The 16,425-nt window shown below is 44.2% G+C and overlaps 1 protein-coding gene across 2 annotated transcripts in view; it reads right to left on the reverse strand.

The window, feature by feature from the left end:
* Window positions 1-904: 904 nt before the first annotated feature.
* The window catches only part of Acer2 (alkaline ceramidase 2), a 43,722-nt gene continuing 28,201 nt past the window's right edge, over window positions 905-16,425 (reverse strand). For both annotated transcript variants that reach the window (XM_008845532.3, XM_008845531.3), the window contains 2 exons: window positions 13,755-13,892; window positions 905-2,942 (listed from right to left, as the gene is read on the reverse strand). In XM_008845532.3, the coding sequence (XP_008843754.1) occupies window positions 2,756-2,942; window positions 13,755-13,892 (325 nt within the window). In that variant the 3' untranslated portion in view covers window positions 905-2,755. The remainder of the gene's footprint in view (window positions 2,943-13,754; window positions 13,893-16,425) is intronic.

A 16,425-nucleotide genomic window follows, 5' to 3' on the forward strand; every position in this document is an offset into this window, starting at 1 on the left:
GGGAAGGTTCAAATCCCAGTTCTGGTGTCTCAGCTGTGTCCCTGGCTCAGGGGAGCATGAGGAACTGGTAAGAGAAGTTTTAGACACCTGAGAAATCCAACCAATAGAATAAGTGTCAGTAGTTTTGCAAAGCTTGTATTTGATGACCATCGGGCTTTGTCCCTCAGCACAACACTGTTGACCTATACTCAATGTTTGAGGCACTCATTGGACAGGCACAGAGTTCCCCCACATGGAATACATTGCCAAATGGATGCAGAGGTCTCATCCTCGCCACCTCACATGTGTTCCTTAAAAAGCTCCCCTATAACAATGGAACAATAAAAGGGAGAAAGAGTTCTTTTTTATAAGAATCAATAATCGGTCAAAACTAAAATCACTAATGGAAATGATCACTTGGTAACACTAACGGTTTTTTACATCATTCCTTGACATCAGATCTATTGGGAGGGAGGGGAGAGTCTGGACTGTATATCAATTAATGAAGTAAGGTCCTTATTTTCAAAACCCTGAACACATTTTAAAAAAAAAATCTATGAAGTCATACCCTAAACATTTATTTATTATGACCCTGTGATCAGAATAAAAGCGTTACATCTTTTTTTCTTCCACTTTTCTACAGTTTCTCAATTTTCTTTGAAGAACATGTAGGGCTTTAGTGTAAGTATGAATGATGCCGTAAGTCAAAAATAACATTAGTACATGTCTACTCTCTTGATTAACCAACCCATCCTAGCAAGCTATAGTCATTTTTTAATTTTATTTATATTTATTTTATGTGTATGTGTGTATTGCCTGCATGTAGATAAGTGCAGCCGTGTCGTACAACGTCCGCGGAGGACAGAAGAGGCTGTTGGATCCCCTGGAACTGGAATTATGGACAGTTGTTAGCTGCCATGTGGGTGCTGGGATTCGAACCCAGGTCTTCTGCAAGAACAACCAGTGTTCTTAAGCACTGAGCCATCTCTCCAGCCCTGCTATAGTAATTTCTAATCAAAGAAGAGTTATGGTTTGCTATGGTAGCTTATGCCTAGCACTTGGGACTGAAACAGGAGGATCACTATGAGTTCAAGGCCAGCCTGGGCTATATGGTGAGTTTGAGGCCAGCCTGGGACACTAGAACAAAACTTGGTCAGAAAAAAATTTTTGATTTTTTTTTTGTCAGAAAAAAGTTTTGTTTGTCCTCAAACATACTCCACCCCAAGCCAGGGCATGATGTCACATGAGAGGCCTCACAGAGAGGCTGGCTACTGAATCAGAGCACTTACTTCCTTTACCTAAGTCTATTCAAAACATTTTATCCCATCAAAAGCATTTTATCCCTATTTCTAGGGGCTGAGGGTAAGAGGTGTCACCAGAGGCCCAAAGGGGTAAGTCCTATGGACAATGCTGTTGTCCAAAAGAACCCTCAGGTCAAATTAAACCGTGACTTTACAAGTCATCTCCTACGCCTGCTTTTCTATGGTTCCAGACTAAGACAGCTGAGTATCTTTAGGACATTTTTATGCTGCAGAATAGATGAGACCAGACCTCATGCCTGGTAACATGAACAAGAAATGAGGATGTTTTAATTTTTCCCTCTAAAAAAAGTCTAGACTTAGAACCCAACGGACTCAGTAGCAGTTCTACTCCATGAACACAAGGTCTCCAAGAACATTTAACTCAAAGTCATTTTAAATATACTTTAAGATATAGTAAAGTAAAAAGCTATAAATTTAATAAAAGACAACTTATTTTACCATTAGTATTCTATAAAGACTTGTTACTACAAACAGGAAATAGATCAACAAGTTACTTATAAAACTTGAAAACCAAAAAAGTAGAATAAAGTTATTTTAAACTCTACGTTCAGTTTACACTTTGGATCCTGTGAAAATTCTAACCAGGTGAGAGTTTCTGGAAATTCAGAAAACTGCTCATTCTACTCAAGGCAGTGGCAGACGCCTGCCTGGTGAGGACTCCACATGCCCAACAGTGGAAAGTTAAAAAGTAGAAGATGCCTGAGTTACAGCAAATATCCCTGAGGTTCAAGGCTCCTACCTCATACCCAGAAGGCAGCCTGGGAGGCTCCACCCAATAAAGACATTGCTTGTAGCTAATGTGACTTTAGGGTTGGAGACTGACCCCAACCAGCCAATCATCTGAGAAAGGCAGGTAAGTAGTCAAATGCTCTGAGAAATAAGAGGCAGCACCCGGACACACCTCCAGGGGAGACAGCTGAGAGGCTAAGGCGGCAGCCTTGGGGGTAACAACATCCTAGACTTCGAGTGAGAAAAACTTTCCAAACCCTTCACATTTGCTCCATAATCAAAACTAGAGCTGCCTTGGGGACTGAAAGGAGCCTATGGTATTGTACAGGCAGGGGTCAAGTGGCAAAGAGAGAGGGCTGTGTGTGGGATCTTCACACCACAGCAATTAATTCTCTGTGGGTATAAGGCTGCTGGGCTGGAGGGAGGGGCAGAAATAATGCCAACATTTAAACGTTGTGCTTAAAGTGGAACGCAGTTTTTTGGCATAGAGGTTTTTACCCTCTGAAGCTAAGTCTCCATCTCTCCTAGCCCTGCCTTTCATTCCTGGGAAAGAACAGGCCCAGCCCCACTACCCATCCGCCAGTGGTCCAGTTAGAGCTCAAAGGAATAGAATTTTAAACAGATACACCCAGACATGCCCACACCGATTCTTCGACCCCTTAGGCCGTCTGCTAGCAGACAAAGCCCAGTGGAAATATGCAGAGAAGCCAGCCAGTGTCTTGCCGTCACGTGATCTTGACTGGTAACTTCTTGTGGGCACACAGGAGGGACACGTAAGGGACACCGATGAAGGCCCATTTCTCACTGGGCCAGAATCTGATGACAGGACCTTGCTCAGGGATCTCCGAGGCGGCATCGAAGTAAGCAAAGCACACACAGCCGAGGTAGGCAGCGAGGCAGATGAGGATGTGCCTGCAAAAGGAGCAGGAGGTGAGCTGACCCTTGTGAGGACCCTGCGGCGGCAGAGCCCTGCTCCTCCCTCAGCACCACCGCCTTCCCTGCTGGAATTGATGTCCAAAGGCCTCGAATAACTGGGAAGGGAAGAAGTGACCTAACAATGCCAGAGTCTACGCTAAGTCTTGAGCACTTGAGCCCCTTCTTAGCATTCAAAAAATATTCCACTTTAAATGGCATGGTAGCTCAGACCGGTATCCCAGCACTCTTGGGAGGTAACATAGGAGGAATGCCACAAATTGAAGGCTGTATACTGAGTTCAAAGGCAGCCAGAGCTAGAATTCCACTTTACCTCAAAAAAAAAAAGAAAAAAAGCCCACTTGATAATTGGACCAAATATAAAAATGCCTTTGGGACCCTACCAGTGAGACTGAGGGTTAGGGTTAGAACCAGCAGTGCCAAGACAGAAGTTACAGAACAGAATTAGATCCCACTTCCTCTCATTGCCAACTGCTTATAGCTTGTGCCCTTCATCAGGAATAAGCCTATATTAATTAAAGTGCATTCATACTTTTATAGGGAAATCCTTAAAAAAAAAACTTTACTGTGCTTGTCAGAAGCTTCAATTTTAATCTTTATCAAGAAATAGGTTTTGTTTTGTTTTGTTTTGTTTTGTTTTTTGAGGCAGGGTCTCCTTGTAGCTCCAGGTGGCCTGGAACTCGCTATATAGACCAGGCTGACCTCAAACTCAGAGATCTGCCTGCCTCTGCCTCCTGAGTGCTGGGACTAAAGGCATGTGCCACCACACCCGGCAAGAAACAGATTGTTTAAATGCAGATGGATCCTTCCCTATATTCTATAGTTAAATTTAATTCCAAATGAATTAAAGATTTAAAATATGGGTTGCTGGCCAGTTGTGGTGGCACACACTTTTAATTCCAGCCCTTTGGGAAGCAGAGGCAAATGGATCTTTGTGAGTTCAAGGCCAGCTTGGTCTACATAGATGTTCCATGGGCTACAGGGAGACCCAGTCTCAATAAATAAATATAATTAATCAATTAAATAATAAAATATGCGGTGGTAAGATGGCTCAGTGGGTAAAGGTGCTTGCCACCAACCCTGAGAGCTGGAGTTCAATCCTCAGAACCCAAAAAGTAGAAAGAACTGACTCCTGAAAGTTGTCCTCTGACCTCCACACATACACTATGGCATGCACGTGTTTACACACATACATACACAAATTAATTAATTAATTAATTAAAATTGCCCAGTTAAAAAATATTTAAAATAAGCTTTTTTATTTTTGTTTATTTATTGGTTTGGGATTTCTTTGAGACAGGGTCTCACTGTGTAACCCTGGCTGGCCTGGAACTCCCTATGTAGACCAGTCTGGCCTTGAACTCACAGAGATCTGCCTGCCTTTGCCTCCTGAGTGTTGAGACTAAAGGTGTGTACCACCGGGCAAAAAATATTTAAAATATGCTTTTAAAAAACAAAAGACTTATTTGGAGGCTTAAGAGATGCCTTACCAATTAAGGCTACTTGTTGCGCTGGCAGAGGACCTGGGTTTGGTTCTCAGCACCTACATCAAGTACCTTACAACCCCCTTTAACTCAAGTTCCAAGAGATCCGATGCCGTCTTCTGGCCTCTGCAGGCATGTGTATGCACATGGTACAAATATAGACGAGGAGATACATATACAGATAAATAAGAAAATGTAATTGTTTTTTAAATTAGGGCTGGACAGATGGCTCAGTAGTGAAGAATACTGACTGCTCTTGCAGAGGACAGAGGTTGGATTCCCAGCACCCACATGGCAGCTAATAACTGTCCATAACTCCAGTTCCAGAGGAACTGATGCCTTCTGACCTCCATGAGCATTGCATGACACAGGTGCACTTACACACATGCAGACAAAATGCTCATACACATAGATAAAAATAAATTTTTAAAAATTATTTATTTTCGTGTGTGTGTGTGTGTGTGTGTGTGTGTGTATCTGAGTGTATGCCATGTGTATGCAAGTGCCTGTGGAGGCCAGAAGACACTGGATCCACTGTAACTAGAGTTGTGAGTTGCCTGTCATGGGTGCTGGGAACTAAACTTGGATACTCTGCTTTTCACCTGTTGAGCTGTTTCCAACTCCTATGCTTTTAACACATATTTCAAAAAGCATATATTATAAACTTTGATGGAAGAGGCTTTTCGTAGAATTTCCACAGTCCAAAAACCATAAAGAAAAGCCTGACACATGTGGCAACACAATAATTAAAAATGAATACAACACAAAATATTAATGTGGTAAAACACAAATGGAGAACTGGGGAGAAATATTGGCACAATGTGATAAAGAGTGAAAACTAATAAGTCAGCAACACCAAAAATGTCAGTCAATGTTATACTGCCTGATACTTGAAAATGATCAGAGTGAGGGCCGGGCATGGTGGTGCGCACCTTTAATCCCAGCACTCAGGAGGCAGAGGCAGGCGGATCTCTGTGAGTTCAAGGCCAGCCTGGTCTACATAGTGAGTTCCAGGACAGCTGGAGCTACAGAGACCATGTCTCAAAAAGACAAAAAGGATTTTTTTTAAAATTTAAATTAAATTTAAAAAATAAATAACATGATCAGAGTGAGGCAGCTGGAGAGATGGCTCAGTGGTTATGAGCACTAGCTGCTTTGCAGAGGACTTGGGTTAGGTTTCCAGCCCCCACATGGTGGCTAACACTCGGCCATCACCCCAGTTCCAGGGGATCCAACACCCTCTTCTGGCCTCCATGGGCTTTGCATGCATGTGATGCACTTACATACACACAGACAAAACACTCATATACGTTTTATATATATATATATATATAAATGATGAGGGTAGGATGAAGAATGGGGGAGTTGGTAAGACAAAACTTAGCCTCTGATGATAACCAGGATCTGCAGAATCTGGAAACTATATACATCAGGGCTCCATGTAGTATTTTATTCTTTGTGCTTTTAAAAAATGTTCCAGGGCTGGAGAAATGGCACAGCAGTTAAGAGCACTGGCTGCTCTGCCAGAGAACTAGAGTTTGATTCCCAGTACTCACATGGCTGCTAACAACTATCTGTAACTACAGGTCCAGGGAATCCAATGCCTTCTTCTGACCTCCACGGCATTACACGCATGAGTACACTTACATACATGCAGCCAAACATTCATACACATAAAAATTATTTTTTGTTTTTTGGAGACAGAGTCTCCCTGTAGCCCCAGCAGGCCTGGAACTCACTATGCAAACTAGGCTGGCCTTGAACTCACAGAGATCTGCCTGCCTCTGTCTTCCAAGTGCTGGGACTAAAGGCATGTGCCACCATGCCCAGCTACAGATAAAAAGTTTTTAATTAAAAAAACTTTTTTTAAGTGTTGCTCCACAGCTACATGCAAGTTTGAAGCTAGTTTGGGCAGAAATGGCTGAAAAGCAATATGTACTATATATACATATATATACACACATATATACACACATATATATATATATATTTTTGTACAAGTGTTTTGATTTCTGGTATGTTTATTGCTGTGCATGTGCAGTGCCCACAAAGGCCAGAAGAAGACAACAGAGCCACCGTGTGAGTGCTGGGAGTTGAGCCTGGGTCCTCTGGGAGAACAAGTGCTCTTAGTCCCTAAGCAGCCTCTCCGGCCCCACTGAATATACATTTTTTTAAAACAGAAATATTCAAGGCTGGAGGGATGACTCAGCAGTTAAGAGCACATACTACTCTTACAGAGGACCTGAGCTCCCAGCATGTACTCACAACCACCTGTAATTCCAGCTCCAGGGAGTCTAATACCTCTGGCCTCTGCAGGCACCAGGACTCATGCACGTCTGTGTGGATACCCATACTCAGACTCATACACATAGTTTAAAGAAAAAAACAAAAACAAATGTTTTGGTAGTTAAAAGCACTGGCTACTCTTACAGAGGACACAGGTTCAGTTCTCAGCACCCACATAGCAGCTAACAATTGTCCATAACTCCAGTTCCAGGGGAATTTAATGTTCTCTTCTGATCTCCATGGGCATTGCATAATATAGGTGCACTTACATACATACAGGCAACACACTCATACACATAAAAATAAAAATAAAAAAATAGAAATGTTTTAACAAATAGAAATACTCAAGAGAAAACAAAAACATTAGAAAGCACACTTGAAAAGAAGAAAATTTGAAAAACTACAGTTAGAAGATGTGCTGGATAGCTTTAGTGTCAACTTGACACACTGGGTTGAGGGAGCCTCAGTTGGGGAATTTCCTCTATTGGACTGGCCTGTGGCCATGTCTGAGGGGCATCTTCTTGATGAGTGATGTGGGAGGGCCCAGCCCACTGTGGGTGGTGCCACCCCTGGGCAGGTGGGCATGTGTTGCATAAGAAAGCAGGCTGAGCAGGGGCCAGGAGAGCAAGCCAGTAAGCAGCATTCCTCCATGGCCTGTGCTCCAGCTCCTGCTTCCAGGTTCCTGCCCTGTGTTCCTACCTTGGGCTCCCTGATGAACTGCGACCTGAGAGATGTAAGCTGAATAAACCCTTTCCTCCCCAAGTTGGTAGTGGTCAGAGTGTTTTGTCACAGCAATGAAGAAACAAACTAAGACAGAAGACAATCTAAAGCTACAGTTTAGATTACACTGCAGAAGACATTCTAGGACGCTGTTTTTAAAAACATGAAAATAAAACAAAATGTTTTTTTTCTATCATATTAGCAAAGATTTAAAAGAGTTAATAATGTCCTGCATATGTAAGCATGTGGGCAAAAGCATCCTTACAGACTTGGTGTTCATTGGACTGGGGTGTGGCACAAGGGTAGAAGGGGCAGAGCAGGTGCCAGGCATTCATGAAGTCCTGGGCTCCATGGGCCGCACTGCCAACAAAACGAAACAAAACAAAGCCTGACATGGTGGCATATACCTTTAAATCCAGCAAGTGGCGGGCTGAGACAGAATGACCATAAGTGAGAGGGCAGGCTGGGCTACAGTTTGACCTTCCCTTCCTTTCCCTTCCCTTCCCTTTCACCAGGGTCTCACTATACAGTCTTGATTGGTCTGGAACTTACTATTTAGATCAGGCTGGCCTCAAATTCATAGACATCTGCCTACCACAGCCAGTGATACATACCTTTAATCTCAGTACTCATGAGGCAGACGTAGGCACATCTCTATGACATGGAGACCAGCCTGGTCTATAAGGTAAGTTCCAGACCACCAACTGAGATTACAGGGAGACCCTGTCTCAAAAAAAAAAAAAGGCATATGCCACCACACCCAGCTACTTATTTCTCTTCTGAAAGAGTTTCATGCACTCCAGGCTGACCTGGAATCTACTACACAGCTGAGGATAAACTTGAACTTCTGATCTTCCTGTCTCTACCTCCCACATGCTGACATTACAGCCATGTAGCACTAATCTTGGTTTTTGTGGTGCTGGGGATCAAACACAAGGCTTTGTACATGCTAGGGAAGCACTCTATCAGCTAAGCCACATCCCCAGTCCAAGACACTCCCCGCTCTTTTGGGTTTTTTTTTTTTTTTTTTTTTTTTTTTTTTTTTTGAGACAGGGTCTCACTATGTAGCCCTGATGGGCCTGGAACTCACTATATAGACCAAGCTGGCCTTGAACTCACAAAGAACTTCCTGCCTCTGCCTTCCCAAGTGCTAGAATTGACGGTGTGCACGACGATACCCTGCCTCAAGACCTTAAAGAAAAAAAAGTATGCTGCCACCTTGCTAGATATGTCGATGTAGATTACAACTTAATCTATAAGAGTATTTGTGAATTAAAATCAATATAGATGTTTTACAGATTGTTTGCAAAAGTGAAAAATTAGAAATAAGCTGATATGGGGCTGGGGAGATGGTTCAGTGAATGAGAGCGCTTGCTCTGCAAAAATGAAGGCCTGAATTCAAATCTCCAGCCCCACATTAAAAAAAAAAACCAGGAATGGCTGTGTGTGCCTATAACCTCAGCACTGGGGTACAGCAGAGGCAGGCAGATCCAAAGAGCTCACTGGCTAACACATCTAGCTAGCTGGTCCAGTGAGAGAGGGTTTCAAGGCAGTAAAGCAGACAGCAATGGAGGAAGACAACTGAGGTCCTGCTCTGGCCTCTGCATACATACGCACACTCATATGCATGCACCATACACAACATACCACACATAGACACACACAGATACATACACACACACACACACACACACACACACACACACAAAACACAACACATAGGCACACAAGAACCTGATACTCATTAATAAACAGATTTGTTAACTTATAAAATCTCAATATTATGAAGCATTAAATAGAAAAGTAATACACACACACATATGCATGCATATATATCTATATACATATATACATGTAAAGAATAAGAATAATGCCCATGGGGTGTGGGGATGTAGCTCAGTTGATAGAGTGCTTATCTAGCATGCATAAGCCCCGGGTTCCATCCCCAGAACAGCATAAACTAGGAGTGGTGGTACACATCTATAATCCCAGCACTTAGGAGATGGAGTTAGGAGAATCAGAAGTTCAAGGTCATCCTTATCTGCAGAGTGAGTTGGTGGCTGTCCTGAACTACATAACACACTTCTGTCAGAGCAAGAGGTCCATGGACCCATGATTTAGATACAGGGCTGTCCAATATTTTAACACTGCAGTATAACACAGTCATCTACAAATGCGTTGGGCCACATTATAGTTGTCCTGGGACCCAAATGGGCCCATGTCGGCCTTAGATTACTAACTGGACACGCCTGACAGGTATTTGGTTTAAAAAGTAGGATCAGCTGGGTCTAATGATGCATGCCTTTAATCCCAGCAATTGGGAGGCAGAGGCAGCCTAGTCTACATAGTGAGTTCTGGGTCAGCTGGGGCTACAGAGAGACCGTCTCAAAGAGACCAAAAAAAAAAAAGGGACCAAGGACCAGTTTGTATCATACATAGAGTGGTATCATTTTTGTTAAAAACAACAAAACAAAACCAGAATGATTCATGGGTATAGGATTCAAGCCGGATAGGAGGGGTAATATATTTTATTGTTTTTTTGTTTCGTTTTATTTTTTTGGTTTTTTTTTTTTTTTTTGGTTTGGGATTTTTAAAAAAATTTATGTATATGAATATTTTGTGTGCATGTATATAAGTGCATCCCTGCATGCAATGCCTGTCGAGGGCAGAAGAGGGCATTGGATCCCCTGGAATTGTAGTTACAGATGGTTGTTAGCCACCCTGTGGGTGCTGGGCATCAAACCCAGGTCCTCTGGAAAAGCAGCTAGTGCTCTTAAGCAGTGAGCCACCTCTCCAGACCCTGGCTTGGGATTTTTTGGAGAAAGAGTCTCACTATGTAGCCCTGGCTGGCCTGGAAGTCACTACGTAGACCAGGCTGGCTCAAACTCCCAGAGATCCTCTGTCTCCTGCCTTTGTCTCCTAAATTAGAAGCACGTGCCACCCTGCCCAGCTCTTCATTATTTAGTTAGCATAAAGAGGACAAGTTGTTGGGTTTTTTTGTTTTTGAAAAATGTGTATGCATAAACATAATCTATAATATACTTCAAATTATTAACTATCTTTCTAAAAAAAAGGTTTTTATTCATTTTTATTTTATGTGAGTGCCCTGCCTGCATGTATGAAAGTGTACCACATGAATGCCTGGTGCCAGGGGAGACCAGAAGAGGGCATGATTCTTTGGAGCTAAGGATGGGTGTTAGCTACCATGTGGGCACTGGGAAACGAATCTGGGCCCTCTGAGAGAGCAGTAAGTGCTCTTAACCCCTGAGCCATCTCTCTAGCCCTGATTATCTTTCTTTTGGTTTTGGTTTTTTGGGGTTTGTTTTTGTCTTTTTGAGACAGGGTCTCCCCATAGCCCTAGTTGACCTGGAACTCACTATGTTGACCAAGCTAGCCTTGAACTCACAGAGATCCACCTGCCTCTGCCTCCCAAATGCTGGGATTAAAGGGGAGCACCACCATGCCTGGCTCTAATTATCTTTCTTTAGAGAAAATTCTAAAACAATTTTCTCTAGGTCTATGTTGTTTAAATTTGTTATTCAAAATTCACTTCATGGGGCTGGTGGGATGGCTCAGTGTGTAAAGACACTAACCCCAAAACCTGATGACTTGAGTTCCATCCCTGGGACCCACATGGTAGAAGGAGAAAGCCAACACCCAAAAGTTCTCCTCTGACCTCCACACACGTGCCATGGCATGTTCACCCCCTCACCCCTCAACCCCATACAGCAATCACTTCATAATGGGGAAAAAAAAATGGTTCAACTTTGAAAAACAAAGTAGATCCTATGACTGAGTGCCACAACTTGTGCTGTTTGATTTGGTTTGGTCTTTTGCAAGTGGTTCTAGAAGACCTCAAAACTTAATTTCCCAGGGGCTGGGTCTCATGACATATGTACCCAAACTTGGCACCTCTCCCTTGGGAAGCCCACCCCATCCTCATGCTTAAAAACTTTTTCAATTTTGTATTAGTTTTTAGTTATTTATTGTTGGGGGTTTTGTTGTTGTTCTTGGAGTTTTTTGTTATTTTATTTATTTATTATTTTTATTTTATGTGTATGAGTGTATCGCCTGCATGTATGTGAGTGCACCCATGTCCTGCATTGCCATGGAGGTCAGAAGAGGGCTTCAGAGTCCCCTGGAACTGGAGTTAAGGATGGTTCTTAGCTGCCATGTGGGTGCTTGGAATTGAACCCGGGTCCTCTGCCAGAACAGCCAATGCCTTACATGCTGAGCCGTCTCTCCAGCCCTGTTGTTGGGTTTTAAGAGAGTCTCACTGTGTAGCTGGCTGACGTGGAGCTATGACAACCAGGCTGGCCTCAAACTCACAGAGATCTACCTGCCTCTGCCTTCCAAGTGCTAGGAATGAAGGCCTGTACTAACATGTCTCATTTAGTTTTATCCTATGTATTGACTGTACCAATATAAGTGTACCATGTGTGCAATTACCTTAGAAGCCAGAAGATAGTGTCAAATGCCCCTGGAATTGGAGTTACAGACGGTTGTTAGCTGCAAGTGGGTGCTGGAAATTGAACCCAGCTCCTCTGCAAGAGGGGCTAGTGCTTTTAAAACACTGAACCATCTCTTTAGCCTCTACTCAAAAGCTGTATTAAAGTCACTCTTGGGGCTGGAGAGATAGCTCAGTGGTTAAGAGCACTGACTGCTCTTGCAGAGGACCCAGGTTTGATTCCCAGCACCCACATGGTGGCTACAAACCGTCCTTAACTCCAGTTCCAGGGGATCTGATGCCTTCTTCTGACCTCCTGGGCCTTGCATGACACAGGCACAGGCATTGTACTATACACACATGCAGGCTATACACTCATACACACACACATACACACACACACACACACACACACACACACACACATGCACACACAAAAAATAAAGTGACTCTTAAACTCTAAACCCCAACTCTGGTTCAAAAAAATTTACATATATATATTATATACATGTATTATGTACACACACAAATTAAAGTTCATTTGTGTAAAGAAGTTTTGTTTTAAGCTGGGCATGGCAGTGCATGCCTTTAATCCCAGCACTCAGGAGGCAGAGGCATCAGATCTCTGTGAGTTTGAGGCCAGCCTGGCCTACATATTGAGTTCCAGGCGAGCTGGTGCTACAGGGAGACCCTGTCTCAAAAAAGACCAAAAAAAAAAAAAGTTTTAGTTTGTGGAGATTGTGTGTGTGTGTGTGTGTGTGTGTGTGTGTGTGTGTGTGTGTGTGACAGGTTCTCATTGTGTAGTCCAGGCTAACCAGCAACTTGTGGCAATCTCCCTGGCTCAGACCACCGAGTGCTGGGACACAGGTGTGAGCCAAGGCAGCTGCCTGGTTCATCCTGGGGTCTGTAAGAGGCTCCTGGACAGAAGTCAGCTTCTGAATGTGCAACTAACAAAGCCTCCAGAGTTTTAGCACTACTAGGATTTCTCTCGGATGCTCTCAGTCTACGAGAACATGAGACAAACATTTCCCTTGCTCTTTGTCAACTTTGGTGATCGTCAGTTTTGGAAGACAGAGACAGAAAAACTACCCTGGGTTTGGAACTGAAGCAGTTGTTAGGAAGAAACCATGCCCCCCCAAGCTGGTATTCGAACCCAGGCCTCACGGATACCTGAAGGCACTCCACCCCTGAGCTGCATCTCCTGCTCCTCCTCTGCTTCCTGAGCCTGTATTCTGCATGTGATTTTGTAAACAACGTTTCCTTTTAACTTAAAAGTGGTCCCAAGCTTCCAAAAAAGTAGTTGCTCTAATTCCCTATTGTTGAACACGAAGTGAGCACTGTTCAACAGTTCACTTTAGTGCCCTGGGCTTTGTCTGTACCTGTAAAAAAAAAAAAACAGGCGAGGGTGTCCTTGGACGACCTGTGAGGCCCAGGCTCTCAGCTGGCCACTTGGGCCCTGAAGACATGGTTCCTACCAAGGCAGGTCCCTTATGTCACAAAGGGCTCTAGCTCCCCCTCCCCCCGCATTCACACAGAGCTCAGGTTGCAGTCTCAGTCTTCAGGCGCCTCCGTGTTAATTATGGAGAGGCAGGTGAGAGGCTACAGACCTGCTGAGTAGCATAGCAATTAGGTTTTCCAGAGTTTCTGTTGAACCTGCTCCCCAGCTGGAGCCAATTTAACTTTCTACTGTACTTTGCTTCTAAAATGTCTGACAATAAGATGCGAGGTGACAGAATGTTTGGCTCTGGGCCCCCTATTGTCCCCAGAACCCATCTGTGCACATAGCAGGGTGCACCCCACTAGCAGCAAGTGCAGACACCCAGGCCACAGCCACCTCCCAGGGCGGGGGCTTACCACACACAATGCAGGTAGGGAAAGTGGAGGGAGGAGAGCAGCTCACAGAAGGCTCTGTCACTGATCCAGCAGAAGAGGGCGAGGGTCCACCAGAGGCCAGAGAAGAGGCCCAGCTTAAACACACGTACATTGTCACATCTGCAAGGAGGAAGCAGAGATCAGTGTCAGTCCTCCACCTGGTTTGCGGGTCATCTCTTCTGGGCTTCTGCTGCTTCTCATGTCCCCAATCTCTTGGCATTGGAGTTCTTATAGAAGACACAGTCACTCCACAGTCTCATGGATACAAATATCACACGTACACATGTGGCTCACCTAACCCAGTTTCCCCCACAAGCCTGATCCCTGACATCCAATACAGATATAAATTCAACATGTGCACAGGAAACACCTAATCTTTCTTCCCACCCCACATTCCCCACATCCAGTCTCTCAGCTCTTCAGAATACATCCCAAATCTGCCCTGTGTCCACATGGTTCCAGGTCCCCATCATCCCCTCTATGACCTACTCTCACCTTTGACCCTGTAATCAACTTGCAACACTGTGCTCCAGGGCTTTAGTGAGAGGGTAGCCGCAGCACTCACAGGATCCCCACTACCCATGCGTGGGCTCCCCTTCTCTTCTCCTCCCTGTTCTGGCCCTCAGGACCTTTGCTCAGGCTGTGGTTGATCTGTGTCATTGTCAAACACCCCTTAGGGGAAATGGGCCCTGCAACCTTCATATTCACTTTACCTGGGGTGGTCTTCCCCTACATAGACCATCTTCAAGTGATGCTCAACATCACTCAGGAAGCCCTTTCCTGATCACAGTGTTTAAGACTTACAACAGCTCTCCCCTACCAAGATCCTCCCCTCTGTCCTCTATTCCTCCTTTTGTGTCTGTCTGGGATATCTTCTGTTTTGCTATTTGTTCAGAGTCTGTGTCCCCCATTGACATATAAACTATTCACTGCTGTATCATCTGCACCTGGAACTGTGTTGGGCACAGAGAAAGCTCTCAGAATTTGATAAATGAAGGAGAGTTGTTACACACATTAGGACACATTGTCCTTTTGAACAAGTCGCACTAGTTGAGAGGAAACCGCAGTGGCTGTGTTCTTTCCTTGTTATGGAGTCACTCCTAAACTGGGTGACTTCCACTCTTGGCAGAGGAATGCCCAGAGACAGCTGGTGGCTGGGGGTGTGCAAAACCTTTCTTCCAAGGCCTTTTCCCTCAGTAGACCACTTCTAGGTCAATTATGGTCTCTCTTAGGGGCCCAGAGTCCAAGAAAGACTTAATTCATATTTATTGACAAAACAGGCAGATATCAAACGCCTGACATGCTAGTTTTCTGACAGAAACATAAGCCAAAGCTTCGATGAAGATGGGACAGGGTGCCAGGCATGGTGGTGCCCACCTTTAATCACAGCACTCAGGAAGCAGAGGCAGGTGGTGAGCTCCAGGCCAGCTGGGGCTCCAAGGACACGCTATCTCAAAAAGACCAAAAAAAGATTATTCTTTTTTTGAAGAAGATTATTATAAAAGATTATTCTTTATGAAGAAGGAGGAGGAGGAGGAGGAGGAGGAGGAGGAGGAGGAGGAGGAAGAGAAGGGACAAACAACAGGTTCACAAAGACCTGCTTCCAAACACAAACTAGGGGGCTAGAGACATGGCTCAGCACACCCACATTGGGATTCTCACAATCACCTATGACTCCAGTTCCAAGGAATTCAATACCTTCTTCTGGCCTCCGTAGGCTCCTGCACACACATACAGATGAGCAGGCACACACACATATTTTTAAAAAAATTTTTTAAATTAAAAATGCCTTCTTACAGGAGGCCAAATGCCACATTTGAAAACTGTTTTTGAAAGAATGGAGACTCATCACATGTAGAAACCGTTAGTCAGTTCTCCATCACTGTAACAAAATACTGGAGACAAACAACTTAAAAGGAAGAAAGATTAATATTGGCTCATGGTTTCGGAGGTTGCAGGACATGGCTTCTTGGTCTTGTTGCCTTTGGAGCTGTGTCAAGGTAATACATCACAGCAAGGAGCATGGGGCTAAGCAAAGCTGTTCACTTCATGACTGCCAGGAAGCAAAGTCAGAATCAGCCAGGGTCCCAAAATCTCCTTCAAGGACACATCCTCATGTGACCCAGCTTCTTTCTATAAGATCCTCTGACTAGTGACATAGGCTGACAGCCAAACTTTGAGCAGTCATGACATTTAAGATACAAGCCACAGACTCTAATGGAGTCCTGTGACTGAACCAGAGAGTTAACCATCTTCATTTTCCCCCTTCGCTTGAGCACACTCTACCTAGAATAACAGCTTCTGGCTTATAAACAATAAACAGTTATTTCTCTGTTTAACAATAAACAGTTAATAAACAGTTGAGGAGGCTGGGAGGTTCCTTTCTCCATGTTAGGTACCTGGATCCCATGTTAAGCACTTGGGTCCCATGTTAGGCACCTGGGTCCCATGTTTCTCTATGTGGAGAAAGGGAGAGGCAGCCTTCTAGGGCTCTAGGGTCTCTTTCTATATAGGGTCTCATTATGTAGCCCAAACTGGTGTCCAAATTGCAGTTCCCCTGTCTTAGCCTCCTAGATTCCATAGTTTCAGGTGTGCACTACCCCCCAGCTTGGGGCCTCTTGCATAAGGGCACCAATACCATTCATGAGGGCTC

The sequence above is a fragment of the Nannospalax galili genome, unplaced genomic scaffold (assembly GCF_000622305.1).
Source record: "Nannospalax galili isolate Female #2095 unplaced genomic scaffold, S.galili_v1.0 scaffold1082, whole genome shotgun sequence".
In the NCBI taxonomy this organism is placed as follows: domain Eukaryota; kingdom Metazoa; phylum Chordata; class Mammalia; order Rodentia; family Spalacidae; genus Nannospalax; species Nannospalax galili.